This window comes from Lates calcarifer, linkage group LG8 (genome assembly GCF_001640805.2).
Source record: "Lates calcarifer isolate ASB-BC8 linkage group LG8, TLL_Latcal_v3, whole genome shotgun sequence".
NCBI classification, from domain to species: Eukaryota; Metazoa; Chordata; class Actinopteri; family Centropomidae; genus Lates; species Lates calcarifer.
Genome location: NC_066840.1, coordinates 6,114,055 through 6,136,408, shown reverse-complemented (window position 1 = coordinate 6,136,408; position 22,354 = coordinate 6,114,055). Strand labels below are relative to the sequence as shown.

The following is a 22,354-nucleotide window of genomic DNA, read 5'->3' as shown; positions in this document are numbered from 1 at the left end:
AATGTAAATTAAAAAGCCCCCCTCACCACACCCCGGACCCCCCTCTCCTCATCACCATGTCCAAAACAATTTTCTGCATGGCTCCCTTGCAGTAGTGGAATAGAGTGTATGTTTGTATGTGTGTGTCTGTGTGTGTATCTGTGGGTGTGTGTGTGTGTGTGTGTGTATGAATGAGTGTGTGTGTGTGTGTGTGTGTGTGTGTGTGTGTGTAGTGTCCATCCTCGTCTGGACCCTAACTGATTGTGATTGCATTTCCATCGGATTTTCTCCCGGTGAGAAGGAGAGCAGGGCCCAGACGGAGAAATGGGATCAGAGGGGGAAACTCATCTCCCCTTCCCAGACACAGTCCCTTCCAGAGTGTGTGGTCACGCTGACACACACACACACACACACACACACACACTGTGAATGGTGTCCTCTATTACATGGAGTATTAGCATCACTAATGAGGTGTGAGAGAGGGACAGAGATGGAGCAAGTGGAAGACGAAAAGAAGGTGGATCGGAGAAACAGAGCGAGAGGAGGAAGAGGAGTAACTATCAATCTAGTTGTGGGAGGAATCGTGAGAAAGGTGAAGTCACGGAGGAGAGCTGTGAGTCGAAATTTATTGGAAGAGAAAAGAGTGAGAGCTGGTGAAAGGGAAAGAAGTGAGGGAGAGAAGGAAAGATGGGGGGAGCGCAAGTGAAAGGTGCAGCGAGAAGTGAGAAGTGGCATTTTTCCCATCTTAAACCATCTGCTCCACGGTCAGGTGTTGAGTGCTTGAGTGTGTATGCCACTGTGTGATATCCATCCACATGCTGTGTATTATCACACACGTATAAGATGTCTCTTATCATGTATGGTAATCCAGGAGGATTTCACTCATTGAGAAGGATGAGAATATATCCTAACACTCTCACAATGGCTTTAAGAGACGCTTTTACCCTTCTTATATAGTGTGTGTGTGTGTGTGTGCACAGGATCACACTGCTATTTCAGAGGAGATGTCCCCCATTGGACACCTGTTTTGATAACTCAAACATTGACAAGCTTATTGTTCTAAGTGCTGTCTACACTATAATTCCCTATACAATCTGTAACACACAAGTAATGAAACATCCTACATCCAACATCCAGCCTTCTGTGTGTGTGTGTTTGTGTGTGTGTTTTTACCCCCAGATAGCATCTTTGCTCTAGATAAACCTATTGTTCTTGCCTCTAACCACCATTATCCCGTTGTAGAGGAAAACTGTTTCACAGCATCAGTACAAAAACCCAGACAATCGCAGCTTATCCATCTTCTTTCTCCATCTCGTCTCCTCCCTCCTTCCACCCACTTTTTTTTATTTCAACTTTTATTCATCTGTTTTCCCCTCTCCATCTGGCGCTCCTCTAACTTTTTTTGTTCTCCCTGAACCTCATTTGTGCAATCACTCTCTTCTTTTTCTCTCCTTTTTATCCCCACCTCCACCCCCCACCCCCTCTTCCTGCCCTCTTTCTTTTGTCTGTCATAGCTGGATACGGCGCAGTCATTTGCTGCTATAGTCTATAGCTAGAAGCCCTCTCGCTGAGATAGATGCCTGCCTATGAAAGACATTTGTTTCCTTTACTGTCACTGTGCAATAATCAGCCACTCTAACGTAATCAACATATTGCCCTTGCGGTAAATACAGCTGAGCAAGTGGGTCCATGCGCATTTGTGTGGGCATGTGAGCGTGTGTGTGTGTGTGTGTGTGTGTGAAGGGAGTGAGGGTAATTATTATTATTATTTATTTTTTTGCATGTGCATGTGTACCTGCAGTTGTGTGGATGTGTGTCTTTGCTGTTTTTTTTTTTTTTTGTTTTGTTTTTCTTTTTGGCAGGGCATGAAAATGCAGATTCTCATGCAAGTGTGTGCCATGTGACAGAGAGAGATGATTCTTGGTGAAAAAGCAGTTTGTTAGCGAATTAGAGTTAATTAGCCAACTTTCAGTTCCCAATGCTGTAATTGGGCCCATTTCTCTCTGTTTCCTCCAGCTGGCGTCTCTCATCCACTGCGGAGAAAGGAGGGGAGAGGAGGAGGAGGGCTGAGTTGGAGGACTAGGGTGGGAGAGGAGGGAGATCGGGGGGCACAGGGGGTGCATTACATGTCTGTAGGGGTCTGTGCTAGCGAACCTACCCCCTGGGGGTAAGAACCACTTGCGCTGGGGATCGAGACAGTGAGAAGTATTAACTGAGAGATAATGATGAAAGGAAGGCTGATGGGAATGAAAATGCAAAAGAACATGCGAGATGAGGGCGGAGAGGAAGTGGGGAGGGGTGAAGGGGGAGGTGGGGGTAAAGTGACAGAAATGTTGAAGGATGAGAGGGGAGGTGGTGAAATCATAAGCCATTACAAATTGAGGGAGCAGGGTACAGCGCGGAGCAGCGGTTTGTGGGGGCGAGCACGGAGCGGCTGTGTTCAAGTCCAGCCAGTCTAGAAGTTTCTCGCACATTTCCCCTCTCTCTTTCCAATCCTTGCTTTCCTCTCTGCACCAGCCTAATAAACCCAGAAATGCCATGAAGATAACATTTAAAGAAAACGACACTGCAGGGTCTGCTTGAGAGATAACGCAACATATAAAGGAAAAAAAAAAGAGGCAGAGGGGTGGCAGAATGGGAGAGAGGCAAGGGAGTACTGAAGCAAAGAAGGAGTGATGAAAGAGGGGAACAGGCCCTCTCTTGGTGCTGCAGCGTGATGATCAGTAGAGTCTAATGAAGGTGCAGATGTCCCACAGGAGTCCTGCGCACTCTTGACGACCACTGGGAATGGCAATTAATGCAAGGTATACTGAAGGAAGATGCGCACACACACACACACACACACACACACACACACACACACTGGTGGGGTGCACACATTTAAACACACAATTTACATAAAATGTACCACAAACCCCACTTGCCATAGTCTAAATTCAAACACGGCATAAACAGTAAATGGTGCATTCAGCCATACTACACTTACCGTCAGATTATATAATGTAAATGGCTTCCAGAGAGTTGTATTATACCCCATTATTCCATACCAGCACCAGACAGAATAGCACACTGGCCAAGTGATTGCCTCTATTGTGCATGTAACCACCCAGAACTCTCAGCAACATGGCCCTCATTTTTTCTTTGGATTCACTGCACAAAGGAGCTATGTTCCCTCTGCTGTGTTGCCCTATATTTCATATATAAGCCCTATGTGTGTATCAGTGCAACTGAATCCGCTCACACTGGCCCTATGCTCCTAGTCTTATTGATATTTTTATTGCAGTCGATGTATTGACATGAGTGGGGATATGAGACAGAGTTGGAATGGGACACAAGGCTCAGGTGGATGGGTTCCTGCGCTGCGGATTAGTGGTGTTGCGTGTGTATACTGTGGAACAAGTACTTTTAGAACAGGTCACCAAGGGACCGCACACTTATGTAAAGATGAAAGGATAAACTGCTGAGACAGGAGAGTGCAGAGAAATGGACAGAGTAAGAGATAAAGAAGAGTGTGTGTGTGTGTGCACAAGTGTATCTTTACACAGGCATCTGTGAGTGAATGAGTTTGCGAGTGTGTGTGTGTGCGCGCTTAGCAAATGTTACAAGCCAAATACGACTGGTCCGCCCCTCTTGTGAGATAAAAGCGTCTGCCTCTATACCACTGAGACTGCAGCCTAATGGCACTACAAGACTGAAGCTGGCACACGTGGTCAGAGAAAGGGATGGGGGAGGGTGGTGTTACAGAAACGATGTAAGGTGAATGACGTCAGTATCATCCGTGGCATTTACACTGCAGGAGGTGGAAAATGGGACCTCCTCTGTTCCACCTCAACCTCATGTAGCCAAAGAGAGACAAGCAGAAACTTTCTCCTTTTTCTCTGTTTGTTCTCTTCTTTATCCTTTGGAATTACCCTGACCTTTGCATATGTCAATTGAAATAGTTCTTTCCTTCTCATCTTTCATTCTGCTCTGTACGGTAGCTACTTGCTGCCCATTGAAAGTGATTTTTTTTCCTTTTTTGTCTGAGGCACCATAAAAGACCAGATGAAAATATTTTCTTCTACAGTGCCTGCCCTCTTTCATACCTCATTTTCAACAAATGGGCACAAAAACACTGAAGTTACAAACCAAGGTTGTGTAGGTTGTGTTCAGCACTGGGCATTGTTGGCCTAGAGATCAGACTTTCAGCCGTATAATTCCTTAGCTGTAAAAAGCGATTGACTCCAGTTATTGACTTTTACCAAGGACGTGCAGTTTGTTACAAAGGATGGAATAAGCCATCTGTGAAACATTTCTTTAAAAACACACACGCACCCATGCACACACTCACTGATAGTTTAGCGTCAGACAGCAGAGGTGCTATCAGTTGTAGTTAAGGAGGAGGGGTCTTAGTTACCTCTAGGTTAATGATCCTCATTAATATGCGCTAATATACCCCAGGTCATGCAGTAATTAAAAATCTCATTCAACGCTCTCAGCTTAAACTGACTGACTTGGCTTCGTCCTACAAAGATTAGCATTTAATATTTGTCTCCGAGGTCTGTAGTTCATAGTGAGGGGGTGAGACTAATAGCCTGATGTTGAACATTTGACTGGGCTGTCTGTCTCCTCCAGTGCCTAGTAAAGTCTTTTGCCTCTGCTTGGCTGGGCACAACTGTTTATGAGCTGAATGGGTTTGCAGGTCGTGCCTTGGAGAGTTGCATCACGTTTGCAAGAGAGTGTTTGTGCAAAATGGGCACACAAACAAGCGCTCCGAAATACACACTCAGGCGTACACCTAGATGCACAACTGCAAGTGAAGTCCATCAGCATGGGGACTTCCATATTCCTCTGAGTCAGCTGATGTCAGCTGATGCAAGCTGTGCTAATTGTAAGGTTGTATGACGATTGCATCTTCTTGCAGGAAAAAAAAAATAGATAGATAGATAGATAGATAGATCCTCTCCATGCACTACATGGAGATGTGGTGTTTTTATGTGTATTTTCTCTCAATACAAAAACAGTGAGCCTCAGAGGCTTATGACTCAGCCTTCCTCCATCACACACACATGCACGTGTACACACTTATACACCTATACACACGCACATAGACATCCACTCAGCCATCCATGACCAAAGCAGCAGCTACTTCAAAGGGCCTAGACATGCATGGTAATCTCCAATCGCCTCCCTCCTCTCCTCTCTTGTACACTCACAAAACACAAATATACTTCACGAGGAGGGAGGCTACGAGGTACTGGGCCAGATTGATGTTACATCCATGAATGCGAAGCACAGGTTTTGCACCACTCCTGTCATTCTGTTTGAGCTCACAATCTGCATGTAATTAACATCTGATTAACTAAAGCAGCAGCTAATAATGCAATCAGTGATTAGGACAGCCTCATAAGCACATTCTGCTACTGATGGAGAGACAGCGCGGTACAGTGGCAGGATTTGACTGAGATCCAGAAAATAAAATCCCAAAATGTCAATTCCATTGACTAAGCCGACTAACTGGGAAAATAAATTGGATGTCTATTATGATAAACTTGTAATAATGACCTAATTGTTGAGAGGTTTATAAAAGTAAGGTTGTTGGTGTATTTAAACCAGCTTCTGAGAAAAATAAGTTATATTAAAAGTTACAGAAAAGAAAGATTGCTTCAAAAAAAGTCAAGCCACTTTGGCTGTGCCTCAACAAAAGAGAGCAATCACCAAAGAAAAAAAAAACTGGTTTCTTAGCTTTGCTTTTCTTTGCCACAACTAGTTTTGTTCAGAGGTGAAAATGATTCCTTCAACAAAGGCCCTCACAAATGTACCTTTGTAACTCCAGTGGAATCAACGACCGTTATTGTATCATGGGCATAAAAGGGAGAGGCACACAAGGTGTAACTTGTATGCCAGGCAAAGTTCACCTTTACGATGCTTTGATAAATGACACATACATCTTTCAGGCGCAGAGTGCGTCTGAATCAAGGTGCAGAAGGCTCAGTAAATTTGGCCCAGAGTGTGGAGGCTCAGTTCTGTTCACCTTGACAGAGACAGCAATGCTCAACAGTAAGCAAGTTAGAGGGAATATAATGTGGCTTACTGTGTTTTTTCAGTTCTCAGTCCTTTTTCTTCGCTGTTACTATAAATAGAAGCTGCAGAACATCAAAGAGAGGAGAGGTTTCTCTCAGCAACAGGCCACAGTACAGTCATTATCCACTGGCTCTAAATACATCACCCCTCTTTTGGCTGATTCCAGTGTAGAGGATACCAGGGACTCTCTCCGTATGTGTGCGCACGCATGTGTTTTGCTAATCGTCAGAGGAGACTCTGCTGACTCAGCCTCACAAGCTCACTGTCTCACACACGCGCACACACACACACATACACATCCGTACTTCACATAATGTAACATTACACACAAAAAGACTTTATTGAAATGGAGTTTATTCATGAGATTACAATGCAGCACGCTATCTCTGACTGCACAAGGTCGTAAACTGGCAGATCCGTGCACCAGAAAAATCCGGATCACTTACCATCTCCTCCTCCTCCCTGGGCTCTTCTTCGCTCAGTTCTTTTTTTTTCTCTGTCAAATCTTTTTTCTTTTAATTTTTTCTCCTTGTTTTTCAGCCGTTTTCTGTTCTTTTCGTGCTTTTTGCGGAAACTAGATTGTCATAGCAACCACAGCAATTGCCGGTTCGTTCAGTGAAGCCCTGCTATATTGAATAGGTATTTATGTAGGCACCTGTGCATGTGTGAATGTGAAAGTGTGTGTGTGTATTTACAGTATGCTGTCACATGTGTATTTCTGTTCTCTGTACATTCTAATGTGTCTGCATGTTTTTTTCATGCTCCTTTTTGTGAGAAATTTCGTACACATTTGATTCTTGATGACAGTCTTTTCTCTTAGATGTCGAGTGATTGTAGGGTAATGCAGCTTCTGCATGAGCCTTGTCTCACAGAATTTCATGAAAAGGGGCCTATTTCAAAATGAAAATGCGGTTTCCATTCTTTGTAAGTGAAAAGAAAGGTGTTTTCCATCCACTCTAAAAAATGATTGTGTGCTGGGGACATGATTAAAAACAGGCTGGAACTATCAGACTGGAAATTTAGGGTGTCATGAGTAGGTGTAAACATTTAATTTAAGCTTCGATGACTCACATTTAAGTGCTAATTAATGAAGATGTTTTGAACAGCGAATTAATTTTTATTCCTGGCAAAGCTTCTTTCTTTCCAAATCCTTACCTTGATCTTTATCAGAACAGTTTGGCCGCCTTGTCTTAATCTTTTAGTAAACATTAATTAGAGCTTTAATCAAAGCTGTTTTTTTAAACTTAATTTTTACTGTAACTCACCTTTTTACATGACAAATGGGTTAAATCTAATTAGTGCAGAATGATTGTAATCCTTTCCAAATTCATGTCTACAGCAGCCTGTAGTTCCAGATTTGTTCTCATGTTGCTAAACTTCCTGAGAGTGAGTCAGCAGTGTGGCAGATTGGAGGAAAAGCTCTTCCCAGCATCTCACCCCACTGATTTTTGCACCGCATCATCGTAAAAGCCTTCTCCAGTCGAGATAACAGACACACAGATATAGGTCTTCCAGATACAATATAAATCTAAGAAGGTCTGTCCAAAGCTACAAGTAGGCTTCACTTGTTTTGTTAGTGTTTCCACTAAGTACCAAGACCAAGTGCTATCTCCAGCCATCAAATCCTTGTCCCTATGTCACTCTCAACCCTTCTCTCAAATGAGAAAATGAGGGCGCAGTCTTGCTGGTATCAAAAAATCAACTCCTAGCTGTGTGAAACACTCAGATTTAATGTGGAAAAATGCTTTAGCTTTGCCCTTAAATGTGTTAATAAAAAATCAGCATTGTACAGCTGCTGTCAGTGTATTTTATAATTTGAATAACAAATTTGGAAATAATTGGGTGGCATTTTTTCAAACTCCAGCATCTATTCTGTGGCAAGAAATGACTTCATTTTGTATGGTTATTGTTACTCCATTATTATATTTTATACCACTTACAGTATATGTTATTATTTTGGTGCTGATTTATATTTTATTATGTTTTCTGCCCTGAAGTTTGAAATGACATTTTTTCTGCTGCTGTCAAATTGATTCATAAATAGGCATTGGGCAGCTTATTGAACACAGCAGCAGCAAAAAGCTTATGTATTATTACAGGTTTTGCAAGTTCCTCATTGTGAATGCACATACACAGAGAGAGAGACACACAATCATAGACAGATATTTCCTCCTTTGCGGATCTGCTCCTTTCAGCCGTTACAGAGCATGTTCAGAGGTAATGGAAGGCTGAAAGGATGGGTGTATATCTCTCTGCACCTGGGGTTGAGGGTCTGTGTGTGCTTGAGTGTGTTTTCACATGCACACGCGTATGTTTGCGTGCACTTAGATCGAGTGTGCATGTTCATGCATCCGTGCGTGTGTTTGCATTTATGTGGGAGGAGGAGGCTATTTATTTTGATTGTTTTCAATGAGGGTCCAATGCGTAGAATCCATAACAATACCATCAATCCACAGCAGCAGCAACAACATGGATGTAATTTATATGGTAATGCAGCCTCCATGGTTGCCCCAAGTTACGCAGTGGACATCTCTGACAATGGACAGCATGGGTGTGCTGTAGCATCCTAATGCTATGTATTGCCACGGACACACACATACACAACCACATGCACTTGCACTTCCCAGCAACAGGGAGGCATGTTTCAATTAGCAGATGCAGATAGGTGCCGGGCCACGTTTGTACGTCTGGGTCAAAAGGTTGAGTGTATTGCTTCGTGTCAGCTTCTGTCTGTCCTCATCTCTGCTCTTCTCAAAATTAAAAAAAAAAAAAAAAAACAGCCACTTGAGTGAGGAGAGGAGTGGGGAACGACCTCCTGAACCAGATGTTGGAATTACTCAGAGATGATGTTCTGTTAGCATTCATGCCGTGGAGTTCTTTGACTGCAGCACTGTGTAGTGTGCTATCTTTCACTATGAATGACTCTGATCATGTGCAAAGTCGAGAGTCCTTTAATGTCTGTCTGTGTTATTTTGTACAACTGTCATAGCCTTGGACATGTTCTAGATAATGTTCAGATGAGAAACACAACACTGATTCAATTCATCATCTCCTCGCCTATCTTTTCAAAGTTCTGTTGATACTAGTGTGTAATAGGTCTTCATTATGTGCACTTCACATTACATGTGGGTCAGAGGATATTATTAAGAGGTGACTAATCATCAGAATCTGCTACTTCTGAATGGTCTCAATGTCACTGAGGGCCATCTTCAGTTGAGATGTGGTTTGATCAGCGATTGAAAAGATGTAACAAAGTAAAGGTCTTTTAAGGTTTTCTGCCTTTATTTTTTCACTTCTCTATACATGTATTTTGTTTTTCCTTTTCAAAAATTTATTTTGATTAGTCAGTTATCTAGGTGCAAATAATTAAAAGGTTTGATTGGAGGAAAAGGATCATCAAAACCTGATATTGGTGAAAAATAAATACTAGTTCTTAGTGCACTTGCAACACTTGCAAACTGCTTTGCCTTTCTTTAATTTCTACTACATGAAGCTGTTTTCAGAGATAATGAAGCTTCATCATTTGCTTTAAAGTAGTGATTCTCAACAAGTGGGTAGCATAAAGTAATCAATCTGTGGTTAAAATAGTTTGCTAAAAGTAACAGACAAATGGCCAAAATAACTAAAAAATAAAGGATGATTGGTTCATTTGAAATTAATGGGTAAGTAGTTGAGACATCCAGTTTATGACACTTGAAGAGATAAAAGTACAAATGTAAACTACTTGAACAAACCAATACAGACAGTGTTATTGTGTGAGTATTGATAGAATTAATTAAAATCTGAGTTCAGTTTTTTTTTTTTTTTTTTTTAAATTCAAGTAGTCTTCGGTGAAAAAGTGTAATTCAAATGAGCCTTAGTTATAATCCTGGAATAAATATACAAAATGAAATCGAGAAATACTGGAATGTAGAACAAACCAATGTGACGCTGTGAGTCTGTATAGCACCTTTTTCCCAGCCAGAAGGCATCTTCAGCCTCAGCTGCAAGCTGTTTATGTGTGTGTGTGTGTGTGGAGGATCAGCGTGTTTGGGAAGAGGGCCCCTGTATTTGTAGAGCGATGATGCAGGCAAGATGAAAAAGAGAAAGTGAGCGTGAGTAGAGGAGAGCTCTAGGCCAGAGAAGAACCCAGACACTCTGTTACACATCAAAGGAAGCGCCAGTGATACAATCATCTCTTTAGGCTGCGAAAGCCCAACTTTATTAATTAAAACACGTCTGTTGAATCATCCTCTCTCATCTCTCCCTTCTCACTTTACTCATTTTATCACTCATTTTCTGCTGTGACGCTGATTACGAAAGGACAGAAAAGATGGTTGTGGGAGAGCACATTCGAGGTATGAAGTGGATGAACTCAGACCGTTCCTGGATAGGCTGCAACATCCATTTGTTGCTCACACATACAGACAACAACAGGTGTGCATCTTGCCTCAGTCGAGCCAAATACAAAATATTAAAAAGGAGTGAATAAGAGGAAAGAGGAGGCGAGGATTTTAGAAAAAGGGAGGGCGGAGGGGAACAGGAAGAGAGATGAGATGGAGGAGACAGACTTCACTGTATAGATAAATAGAGAAAAGGGCCCATTGTGTCAGCAGCTGTCATCACTAAATAGCCCTCAGATCACTGTCAGACACTATCACGCACACATACTCACACACACACACATACATGCATACTTACACACACACACTGACTGACAGCTCCCCCTCAGTCCAACATCTGTGCTGACAGCAGCCATGGTAATGAGTCTCTGCATGTGCCAGCATGGGTGTGTCGCTTCTTTTTCCTCCCTCTTCCCCGCGTACCGCTCATTCAATCATTCCGCGTCTCCCTTATCTTGTTGTTTCCCCCCCTCCTCTCACCATTATTTTCCGTCATCTTAATAGACGCACGTGCTGATTGACTTAGCAGCACGAGCCACATGAGTAGCAACTAAATGAGAACATCAAGTGTAAAGTTGTTTGGTAGATCGATGTGTTTTTGTCCCTTTTTTTTTTATATTGTTGTTTTCTGGAGTTGCCATTCCAGGTGCACTGTATTTAGAGGTGTGGAGGAAGAGAGGGATGAAAGAAGGGAGAGATGAAGAGATGATGAATGGCTCTCGTTAGAGGGGTAATTTGTCTCTCCTTGTCTGACTGGGCTCCAGCTGTCGCTCCATCCCTCGCTCCACTCCACTCTCCTCTGCCTACCACTCCTCACCTCAGCCAGATGGGTGGACGGATGGACGGAGCGAGGTGGGAGGGAGGTAGGGAGGGAGTGAGAGACAGAAATAGAGGCAAGGACAGAGAGAAGAGAAGTCATTGAATAGTCAACAGGCAGAGTTATGTCTGTTGTGTAATGCCACTGCACAGTAAAGAATGGCTTCATGGGGAAACAATACATTATACAAAACTCATATTGAGATGATTCATTGGACACATACAGTAGCACAGCAACAGGCAAAGCTCATACACTTGCATGAGTCATACGAGCAAGTCAAAGCCTGGTGCTCACACAACTAACTAATGATGATAGTGTTTCTTTTTACATTGTAATCAAATCATCAGGGGACTCTACTAATGCCTTTAATACAGTGCTACTATCTTAGGATGAGGAGTTTTTTTTCCCCATGATACACTTATTTTTCACACTAATCAACACTTGTGAGTGGACTGTAGATTCAAAGAGTGAAAGATGGGCACAGGGAGAAGTATTAAGAAATGTATACAGATGGCCGGGGAGGCGGCTGAAGGATGGCCACAGACGAATCATCAAGAGAAACATGTGATCTCATTGCCAAGTCTTTGTTCTAATAACACAAAGCAATTTCCACTGACCTTTCTAGAAATGTAGCGGGCAGAAATGACTGAGTTAAGGATGCCCCACAGCATAATTGCTAAGGAGATTAAAGTTCCCTTAATTGCTTTTGGCCAACTAGTGCAATTTTTCCTTTTTTGTAATTAAAGTGATTTAAAATATTAATAACTACACTCGCATTCACATAACCTTATGCGCACAAGCTCATGCACGCAAAACTGTGTACACACATAATAAAAACATACAATAGCGATAAAACAATCTTAAAGGTGTGCCACTACACACACACACACACTCACATTTCCCATTGCCTGTTGTTACCAATAGCCTCATTAAAGTTCTTGTGAAATATGCAAATAGCCAGATCCATTCTCGCGAGTGATCAATTCATCTCGATCAATGGCTTTTTTTTTCCCTTTTTTTTTTGCATGTGTCCACGAATTATTCCCTCTTTACCTCTTCATTCCCTTTTTTCCTGCCCTCCATCGTCCACTGTTCGGTCCCCTCTTATTGCCTCCTCCTCTCCTAATTACCCTCCTCTATTGCTTTCCTCCTCGTTTTTTATTGCCAATAAGTTTTGTCAGCTCATAGCTTCTGGACTGTCCTCCATCCTTTGCTCTCTGCATTCGTTTCTCTCACCCTCTCTCTCTCTCTGTCTCTCTCTCTCTCACTCTCACTCACCATTCCCCTGGTTGCCCCCCTGTGACCTTGTTGTCTCTCCCCCCTCTCCATCCATCTCTCACTGTCCCTCCCTGCCTCTCCTCCTTTTCCCTTCTGTCGACCACAGTGTTTGCTTTGCCATTGTTTATCCATTTTTCTCTGTTTGCCCTGATGAGATTGACCGGACGCGCGCGCACACACACACACACACACACACACATACCTAAACAGAAGACAAGGATGGCTTCTCTCTGGGGTGTAGTTAACGTGGGGCTGTGGATCGATCCTAGCTCTGGTTTCCATGACGCAAAGCTCTAAGCTGGAGCAGTTTGGACAGTGAGACAGAGACATCACTCTGCCTCTGTTTCTATCAAATGTATCTCTATAAAGCCACAGTGACACCTGGACTCCTGTGAAAACATGTATTTTCCATGATCAGTGCGCTTCACTTTGAGGCAGAAAATATGGGCAACTTAGCCAACAACTATGCCCAACCACTCTGTGTTTCTTAAATGATGCCTGCATTGATCCTCCCCCCATTTCTCCCCCAGGTACTGTTTCCCTGATGCAAGCAATATCGCCCCGTCACCTAAAAGAGTCCCCCATCTATCATGGCCTTTACACATTTTGATTTCTATCCATACTCTGTGATGTGAAGGTGAATGCTGTCAAATTACAATCACACTGTCAGTAAGAAAAGGGGAAAAAATAAATAAACAGTATGATGATGAATGTTCAGCTATCTGTATTTTTCTTCAATATTTCACAGCTTTTCTTTCCTTTTTCCTCCTCTGCACCTCTGTTATTGTTCTGTGTGAAAAGTAAGAGAAAATGTACAATGAAAGAAGGAGTGCCTCGCTGAAAGGCCTTGGGATTATAACTTCGCTGTTTCTCTAGTGAAGTTTTCAGTGGCGAAAGAAAGAATGAATGGATGAAGTTTGTAAAAGCCTATTTTTTTTATCCTTCCCATTACATTTCAACTTTGGAACGTTGAAGGACAAGATGTGACCAAGGAACAGGGAAATTTAAAAAAGTTTATTTGTAAAGCTGTTTAAAGAAAACTTTGCTGGTGCCCGGGGGCTGTCATTTTGAATGTGAAATCAGGAGAAAATAAGTGATTATCAGTGTGTCAAAGCGTCTTCCGTTGACTATCTAATTAGGAGTTGTAATAACCTGAGTCCTTCAGTGGATTGGCTGGACTCGGTGGCCTCATTCTTACAATATTGTTGATTGATTGAGCTGCAAATATGGAAGATATAATTATTCTATATTTTGAGCCGTCTCTAAATAGAATTTATTAGATTTGTCTTTGTCCTTGATTCCAAACCTTTGGAGAGTAGAGTGAATTCGCTCTATCCCTCTCTTCTCTCTCTGGTGTATGGGACAGCCTGATTGTGTCCACGCGTCCCATGGCTCTTACTATTTAAAGACTTGCCTGTTAACTTTCTTTTGTCTTACCCATGTAGAGGACAATCGTACGAAGGATTTAGAGCCTCTTATCCCAAATCTTACCCCACTATTTGACCTACTGAATTACCTTCAAGACTTTTGCAGTTATGGATTTATTTAGTCTGGTGTGACCAGTATGTTTTGGTGGCTAACAAGTCAATTCACTGACTTTTTTGGAAATTTTCTACATTTTAGCATTTAGCATTATCTTGGAATTGTCACCTGTGGCATCTATCCTCAGTGCTGTGAATAATTTGGTTTTGGTTGTTGTAGGAAGAGCGAAAAAAAAAATCTTGGTAGCTTATTAATGCTAGCTTTTGTGTTTGTATCTGAGCTGCTTTACGTTGCTGTTACCAGGCAGCTATTCCAAGAAGCAAGTTAACTCATGAGTTGACTGGATTAACCTACAGCAGGTCTTTTTACATCACTCCATGTTCCCAGGTTTAACAGGGTGGTTCAACCAAATTCTATATATTCATTATATTATTATAAGAAAAAAAACATATTTTCTCATTCACATGCAGATAGTTTTGGTTTTATTTTATTGTGCAGTATCAGCCTGAGATTTCTGCACAGTCAAAAGTATGTTGTTGTTTTTTTTTTTTGTCGCAGCACTAAAAACCTAAAAAATAAAATATTTAAAATTCAAAAGCTTTTTTTTTTTAGGCACAGTGTCCCAGTTAGTCTACTCCATAAAACACACTGTCAAGAGCTTTTTTTCATTTTCCATTGAAAAATGTTGACAGCTCTGTTCATTTCACTTCACCTCCACTGTGTTGGGATGGAGGCAGAAATCTGACAGTTATTTTAAAACCTGGACAAATAAAAACAAAACTATCTGCAAGGCCATAGTTACCAAAGGTAAGTGAGAAAATATGTTTATTTGCAGTTTGGAAGAATTAACCTTTTAAGAGATTCTGGATTACGCAAAATCCGGATATCTCAGTGAACCTGCTTCTTGGAACAGGCCCCTGTATCACATTGTCAGTCATTGCCATCTGTTTTGTCTAACGCCCCCCCCACCCCTCCTCCCCTCTTTTCTCTCCCTCCATCCTCCAGGTCGCCCACTCCCTCCAACCTCTTCCTCCTCCCTGCTCCCTCCGTCCCTCCCGTCCTCCTCGTCCGCCCCCCACCACCCCTCCCCTGGCCCGTCTCCACCGATCAGGGAGTGCCAGGTGCCCCTGCTGGAGAAAAACTCCACCCACTCTCACCTGGAGCCCCACCCGGATGACTCGTACTTGCTCCGGGCCCAGCCCTCCTCCACGGGTAAGAGACCTCTCCATTCATCCACCTTTTTTTAAAACCTTTCATTCATTTTATTTGTACATCAATATGTCATCCATCACCTGGGTGCGCTGCATTACCTCATCATGTGTCCATTTCCTGATCTGATTTAGTCGCTGCTCAGTAAAATGCCAAGCAATCCTTCGCTTTAATTTAATGTCACATCTTGTTCGTTTAGCCATTTTGTTTCTGCTTTTTTGCATTCCTCCAAAGTCAGCATTTGTGTGCAGGGCTGGAAATCGAAACAAAGGGACTTCAGTGAATATTGTTCACATTATATAAGTAGTAAAAGATTGTTTGCTCAGTTATGGGTTTTATGGTTTTATTAAAAAGGAAATAAATCCTTCAATTGCTCACAAATTCACAAATAAATTTAGAAATCTATTTATATACTTTTAATAGTAAAATATAATCCAGTGTATAGTGATTATTGCATGTAAAATGAATGTGTAAATTTATGAATTTTTCAAAGAAAGATGAAAGAAAATTCTCTCTGTTCACTTCTTTTTGTCGCATGTAACAGAAAGATGATTTTAAGCAAACAATTGGTGATTTGTTAATGGATTACATTTTAAATGTAACCCTCCCACCTTTGTCAACTATTGCCAGAAAACAATGATGCAAGTGAGAGCAACCCCTACACTCTGCAGAGCGCAGACTGGTTGCCAGTGAGTAGGTGTGTTTGTACTTATTTTCCATATGACATTAATAATCCACTGGAAAGTGAAAGGTAAGGGGATAATGAATTTTAAGTGCCAGCAGGAGGATCAGTGTAGCAAAGACAAACTAGTTAGTTTCCTTGGCTCTAAGCTTTCTCTTTCATCATTGGACACTCTCTTGTTGGCTGTTAGAGGCCCTGTGTGCTTATATCAGCACCTCTCAACTGTTCTTCTCGCTCATATGCGTGCAACACACACACATAAACACACACATACATCTGCAGTGATGTGTTTCCTCATCAGCATCCACATTTATTCTCAACAATTAGCTACCGTGGGCCAACTCTCTCTGTCCCTCTCTGCCCCTCCTTCCTGCTCTTCCCCTGTTTCTCCATTCCTCTGTGCATCTGCACTTGTAATCAGCAGATATATTTAGCAGAGGCCTGATGGGAGGGAGAGGGGTGAGCAGAGAAGTCCTAATGTGATTTTTGGTGGAATACAATCTATTGTTAATGGCGTTAGGCTCTCCTTTGATCCAGTATAAATCTTCATTAGGGAAGGCCCAGGTCCCAGGTTCAAGAGCAACGTGATTAGGAGGCTTTTAAAATGACGTTACATCAGCCTTCTAATTGGTTTACTGTTTGCTGGGGCAACATCAATCATTAGCCCAGTAACCGCACAGCAAATAAATTCACTCTGCCACTGACACCCTAATGGCAGACACTGGCAAAGAGGGAGAGTGAGGCTCGCAGGCACACTCTCTCTTTCTCTCATTCTTGTTCACATACACCCACACTTTCTGTTCTGGGGCTTCTTTCAGTCTCTGCTGAGCATGTACACACAGAGACGGCGAGCAGAGAGAGACAAAGGAAGAAAAAAACGACAGAGAAGCAGGAAAAAGAGGCAAATGGGAGCGCAGATAGAGAAAGCCAAACTTTGACTTTTGAAGTTGTTTAATGAGACGTCTTGCATAAAAAAATCAAAAAGGAGAGAGAGGGAAAAAAACATTCAAAGCGCACCAGTAAAAATAGACGGAGAATGCGTCTGAAAAGGAGACTGAGACCAAGAGACATAGGGAGTCAAAGAGACAAAAAGAAAAAAGGGGAATGTGACTAAAAAGAGGGTAAGCTGATGAGAGCTTAGAGGGTGAAAGAAAGATATTTGGATGGGGGGAGAACAACACTGAGATGGAATTGCAAATTGCCACATTTCCCAGCCAGGACTGCTGATGTAATGGGTGCAGAGAGAGTCCTTGGCTTTGGGCGTCCATTAAAATCGACCTAAATGAGTTTAGAGAGGCAGTCTGGCACTGCATAAACACATCCTGGCATGTAGGAAGACACAGGAACGGCTGCGAGGAAATAAAACACCTATAACCGACGACTGTTTATGCATGTGCTGTGAGGGTGGATGCCTGTCTGGATGTGTGCATTTGTGTGTGTTGTGTGCTCCTGTAGAGAGTGGACGCTGGGCAGGAAATGAGCCTTACCAAGCCAGGCAGAAACTGACCACAGCGAGATAATCCTCAGGAAGCTGCATGCTGTTTATATGCGTGTGTGTGTGTGTTCTTGTAAAGTAGTCCACCATTACCTAAGCTAACAGGTGGACAGACATGACTTGTGTTCCTAGTGAAGCATGACAGGTGAATGGGAACGGAACGATGTTGCCGAGGATTGGCTGGGAATTGGGCCTGCGAATGTTTATATGGGAATACTGTCTGGCTCGGAGCACCTGTCTGGGAACGCTCCCCCCTGAACACCAGGAGAGCTGAGACGGCCAAACGGAGCGTAGCAGATCGCTCCTGGAAAGAGCTAGCATTAGCGCTGTCTCTGGCCATTCATTATGCATGGGGAATGCTAAAGCTATTTTTAGCCTGGGCCTCTTCTGAAGTGGCTAGCTATCTGCTGCCAGGGAAGCCACCTCAAGTCACTGCCGAAGCAGTGAATGTTTAATGGCTTTGTTGAAACAAATCTACAGAAACAAAGGCACAACAAAGATGTGCTCCCTTCTTCTGCACTAATGTTATGCCTGGTAATGGTGCTTATGTAAGGGTGACATTTGTGTAACAGTGGGATGATTTGTGTATGTGTGTGTGTGCATGTGTGTGTGCGTGTGGGTGAAATGCACGCATGCATTTCTACTCATGGAGACTGTTTGTTTTTGGCTGAATCTGATGACTCTTCTCTGGTGGATTATTGCCTCCTAATTAGACAGAGATGACTAGCCAAGGCAGAGGCGGTATGTGTGTGTATGTGTGTGTGTGTGTGTAAATGTATGTCTTTATCTATTTTCTTATGCCTGTATGTGTTTGTGTGTTTGCTTGTGTTTAATAAAAACTATGTGCAAAATAAGCCCCTTTTGGCAGCATGTGTGTGTTACGTGTGTGCCTCTTAGTTTCACCTCAAACTCTCCTTCCATTGTGCTCTGCCTCTGAGCTCTGAGAAGAATGACAAATGAGGAGCATGTGACATTCTGAGACAGAGGACATATGAAGCAGGGGCACATGGGAATATACCACCTTAAAACACGGGGAGCATAGCAATTAGCTCAGAGTGAAGGTGCATGAAAAACAATGGAGGGTGGCACAGTGTCTTTTTTATAAAAAAAAAGAAGGATGGAAGCAGTGGAGATATGAGGCGTGAAGTAAAGGGATGGAGAGACAAAGGGAGTGGGAAGGACAGAGCGAGGGGTGGGAGCTGAGTGCCGCAAAAGTCCTGCGCGCACACACACACACACACACACACACACACGTAGATGCACATCCTGCTCTGTGACTTTTCTCTGTTAACCACAGAAAATGTCAATAAACAGTTTGCCCATCCAGGGCTGCAAAACAAACTGCCTTGGTTGGTTCCTGCTGCCAGTTGGCCACACATACACACACACACACACACAGACACACACACACTGTGAGATTAATATGGTGAGGCGAGCCCATGCCTCTCACTGATGTGTGTGCGCACAGCGTGCTTTGCAGGGGCGGCAGGTTAGCAGACAGGCTAATGCTTCTCCGCTGAATGAGGCTCCTTTGAATTGGCGAGCATAATGAACTTCCAGGGATTAGCCCGGGCCAAACCCACCAGCTTACAGCTATAGTCCCCACTCTCCAGTCACAGGGGACCTTGGACAGAATAAACTGGGTCAGGCTTCAGCAGCAGTTAGAAGGGGCTCTGAGCTTCTCCACAAAAAAGTGTGGCTGTGAAAACAGAGAGCTGTTGAGAAAATCTTTTTCATGATCGCTGTTTACCCACACTGGTGAGTGAAAGAGAGAGGAAAGAAAGGAGGGAAAGATAAAGTGGAATAAAATGTGATCTGCTTGGCTGCTCCCTAATTGCTCCATTTCCTTGCCGCATGTTTTGTCTTTTATCAGACTGGGTTCCTGGTAAAACCGTTGTTCCTATTAGCCTACCTGCGGGTTGTACTTTAGCAACCGGACAATTCATCTGACTAAGTCCCCTATCTTAATTTACTGGACCCATTTACCTCCAGCATTCTTGTTACTGTGCACTGCCTCTTTTCCAGTGGTTAGTCAGATTTGTGTTTCTGTGGCCAAAACAGTCTGTGAAAAGAAACTTGTACCTTGGCCTCGGTGCTCAGGTGGACCCCAAGAAAAAGAAAAAAATGTTTATTAATAAATTATTTATAAATTATCATTCTCATGTGCTGTAGCAGGAAAAAAGAAACCAATCTGTCTCAGACCATAAGAGATTTTTCTAGAACTCCTACTTAAGGCTCTGTAACTTTCAAGTGTGAGTGATTTATTTTAAATCCATTTATTTGTGCAGCTGCTTGTTTGTACTATAACAAGAGTAAACATTAGTAGTGCATCATTTTTTAACTTTATTTTGCAAATAAAGTTAAAGAATAAGTTTTCAGGTAACAATTCAGTTCAGTTAACCTGACAATGCATGACAATTCTGGTGGTCCCAGGAGGCTATAAAGAGAGTAAATGCATAGAATTACAGGCAGTACTTTTCTCTGGATTTACATTTTTCTGACATTATCTGGTGACATGTAATAGAATTTGCTGCTAGATTATAGATAATAGGATTTCCTTCTTTTTTCTTGGAAGGGAAATGTTAAAATCCTTATTGCAAAATGTAGCAGATATGAGTCTCTTCAACGGTGCAGGATATGACTCAGTCCCTGTGTAGCACTGTAGTGTCTGGATTGTTGAACAATGCACTCTTCCCCAGTGGTGCAGGTTGCCTACGAGTGCACATCCACACACACACACACACACACACACACACACACACACACACACATACACACATGCATACGCACACAGGAGCACAGATAGACAGACATACCCACGCACTCGAAGAGACTTACACACACATTGAGGCAGCGGCAGTTCATGGAAAACTAGGGCTATAAAACCATGTATTCCTCTTCCATACAAGGTGTGCCATATATTATTCATCTGAATTTGAATGAAAAAAAAAACGTTCAATATTTATGGCAGGAAAGTGAACAAAGGCGAAAGGCGTGCATTTTTGTACGCAGATTTAAACATGGGAGACAGCGGGGTAGTGTGTGAACATGGGAGTGCCTTTTTTTTTTTTTTTTTTTTTTTTTGCATCACTCAAGACTGCATTCATAGATGCATGTGTGCGTGCAAGCTTTTTTTTTCTTCCCAGTGTATGGCTCTGTGTTGTGTGTATTGTTGCTATGCTTAAGCTAGATAAACGTACTTATGCAGACAGAGTGTACTAGGAGCTATTTCACGTTTAAAGGGACATTGCAGGGAGGGGAAGTCAAGTCAAATTTATTTATAAAGTGCTTTTAAGAAACAAGGTTTATCTCAATGTGCTTTACATCACAGCAAAGGGCACGAACAAAATGCAAATAAAAGCAAGATGAAAGGGAGGGAAACAATCCTCAGGAAGAAATGAGTGGATGTATAGGAAGGAGGAAGAGGAGGAGGGCGAGAAATAAAACTCTCTGCATACTTTAATATCAATTTACACTCTGCATGTATGATGCAAGACTTTGGCTTTTTCCTGCAGGTGTGCTACTGCATGTATGTTTGCATATGCAAGTGTGTGCATGCATGTATGTGTGTGTCTGCTTCTCCCAAGAGCATCTTTGCATGTGCAAACAGATGTTTTGTGTCTCTCCCACGTAGCCGAGGTCAGGCCCCTCCATCTTTCGCTCGTCCCCTTCCCCTCTTCCCCTGTTCTCTTCTTTCACAAGCATCTGTTCGTCAGGGCCGTGTGGGTGACACCTGCGTCCCAGTGGTGGCACAGAGGAATCAGGTCACCTTACAAACTGGTCGGCATTACAGCTGGAGTTGTAAGGGAGCTCGCTGGCCCCTATTTGCTCTAAACACCCGTTGTGGAGAAAGGGAATGAGAAAGAGGGAGATTTAGTAGGCACGCAAGGGGGCATATTGTTATAAATACATTTTATGCCTGGATTTCTTTGCATGATGTAGCCACTACCCACATCTTTGCCTTTACGCTTATGTGTGTGTGTGTGTGTGTGTGTGTGTGTGTGTGTGTGTGTAAAGTTGCTATCATTTATACCTCTTAGGAATCTCTTGACTTACAAATATCAAAGCAGAAAAAGTGAACAGGAGAGTGCTATGCATCCACTCATCTCTCCTCTTCTCACACACTGTTTCTTCTCTTATCTAATTCAAGAAGAGATGACAAATAGAGGAGAGCAAGTGTGATCGCACAGCTTTTCTTTTTGTTGTCTTCACCCCACACGTATGTGGGCATATGTGTGCTTATTCCTTGCTTTGATCAGGACGAGGAAGGCAATGTGCAAACAAACACAATCGTCATTATGTATTCCACGCGTAGATGTGTAAAGTAATGATGAAAGTGCGATGTGTAGCACTGATGAAATAAAAAGGCTAACTGTGTTGTAAAGCCAGAATTCAAAGGCAAATGTAACATCAGTGACATTGTGTGTTTAGCAATAATGTCAACATTTCTGTTTAAAGTGAATTAGAATAAGGGTGTGGACAGTTTGTCATGTGGAGTTTTTTCTTTTCTTTGCCATTAACATGTTTTTGATCAGCTGTGCAGTGACTACATGCACCTGTCAATGTGTGCACAAAAAGTATGCTAATGCATCAGAAGTGATCCAACTGTGTCAAGCTCTCCCATACTGAATCGTGTGTGGTTTATTGATTTTTCTGTACGAACCCACATGCACACACACATGCTGAAGACAGGCTCAAATCCCCCACTGATTCATACACACAGAGAGAGAGAGAGAGGGAGAGAGAGAGAGAGTCGGAGATAGAAAGGTGATGTGTGAATGGGTGTTCTTGTCTGAGTCATCCGGGTTTGTTTTTCAGCTCTCTCACTCAACAGTCCATTAGCTCAGTGTTGGAAGGGCTGGTATTGGATTCTAGCTGACATGTTCTCCCAAGTCTGGGAGCAAGCATGCTGTGCTGAGTGCTCTAATATTGCTCACACACACAGACACACACACACACACACACAC

The 22,354-nt window shown here is 42.7% G+C and overlaps 1 protein-coding gene across 6 annotated transcripts in view; it reads left to right on the top strand.

The window, feature by feature from the left end:
* tenm2a (teneurin transmembrane protein 2a) overlaps positions 1–22,354 on the top strand; it is a 221,344-nt gene that overhangs the window by 143,058 nt on the left and 55,932 nt on the right. For 5 of the 6 annotated variants that reach the window (XM_051072189.1, XM_051072187.1, XM_051072188.1 and 2 more), the window contains one exon: positions 15,007–15,213. The exons of the other annotated variant lie outside the window; for it this stretch is intronic. In XM_051072189.1, coding sequence (XP_050928146.1) covers positions 15,007–15,213 — 207 coding nt within the window. The remainder of the gene's footprint in view (positions 1–15,006; positions 15,214–22,354) is intronic. 6 annotated transcript variants of the gene reach the window in all.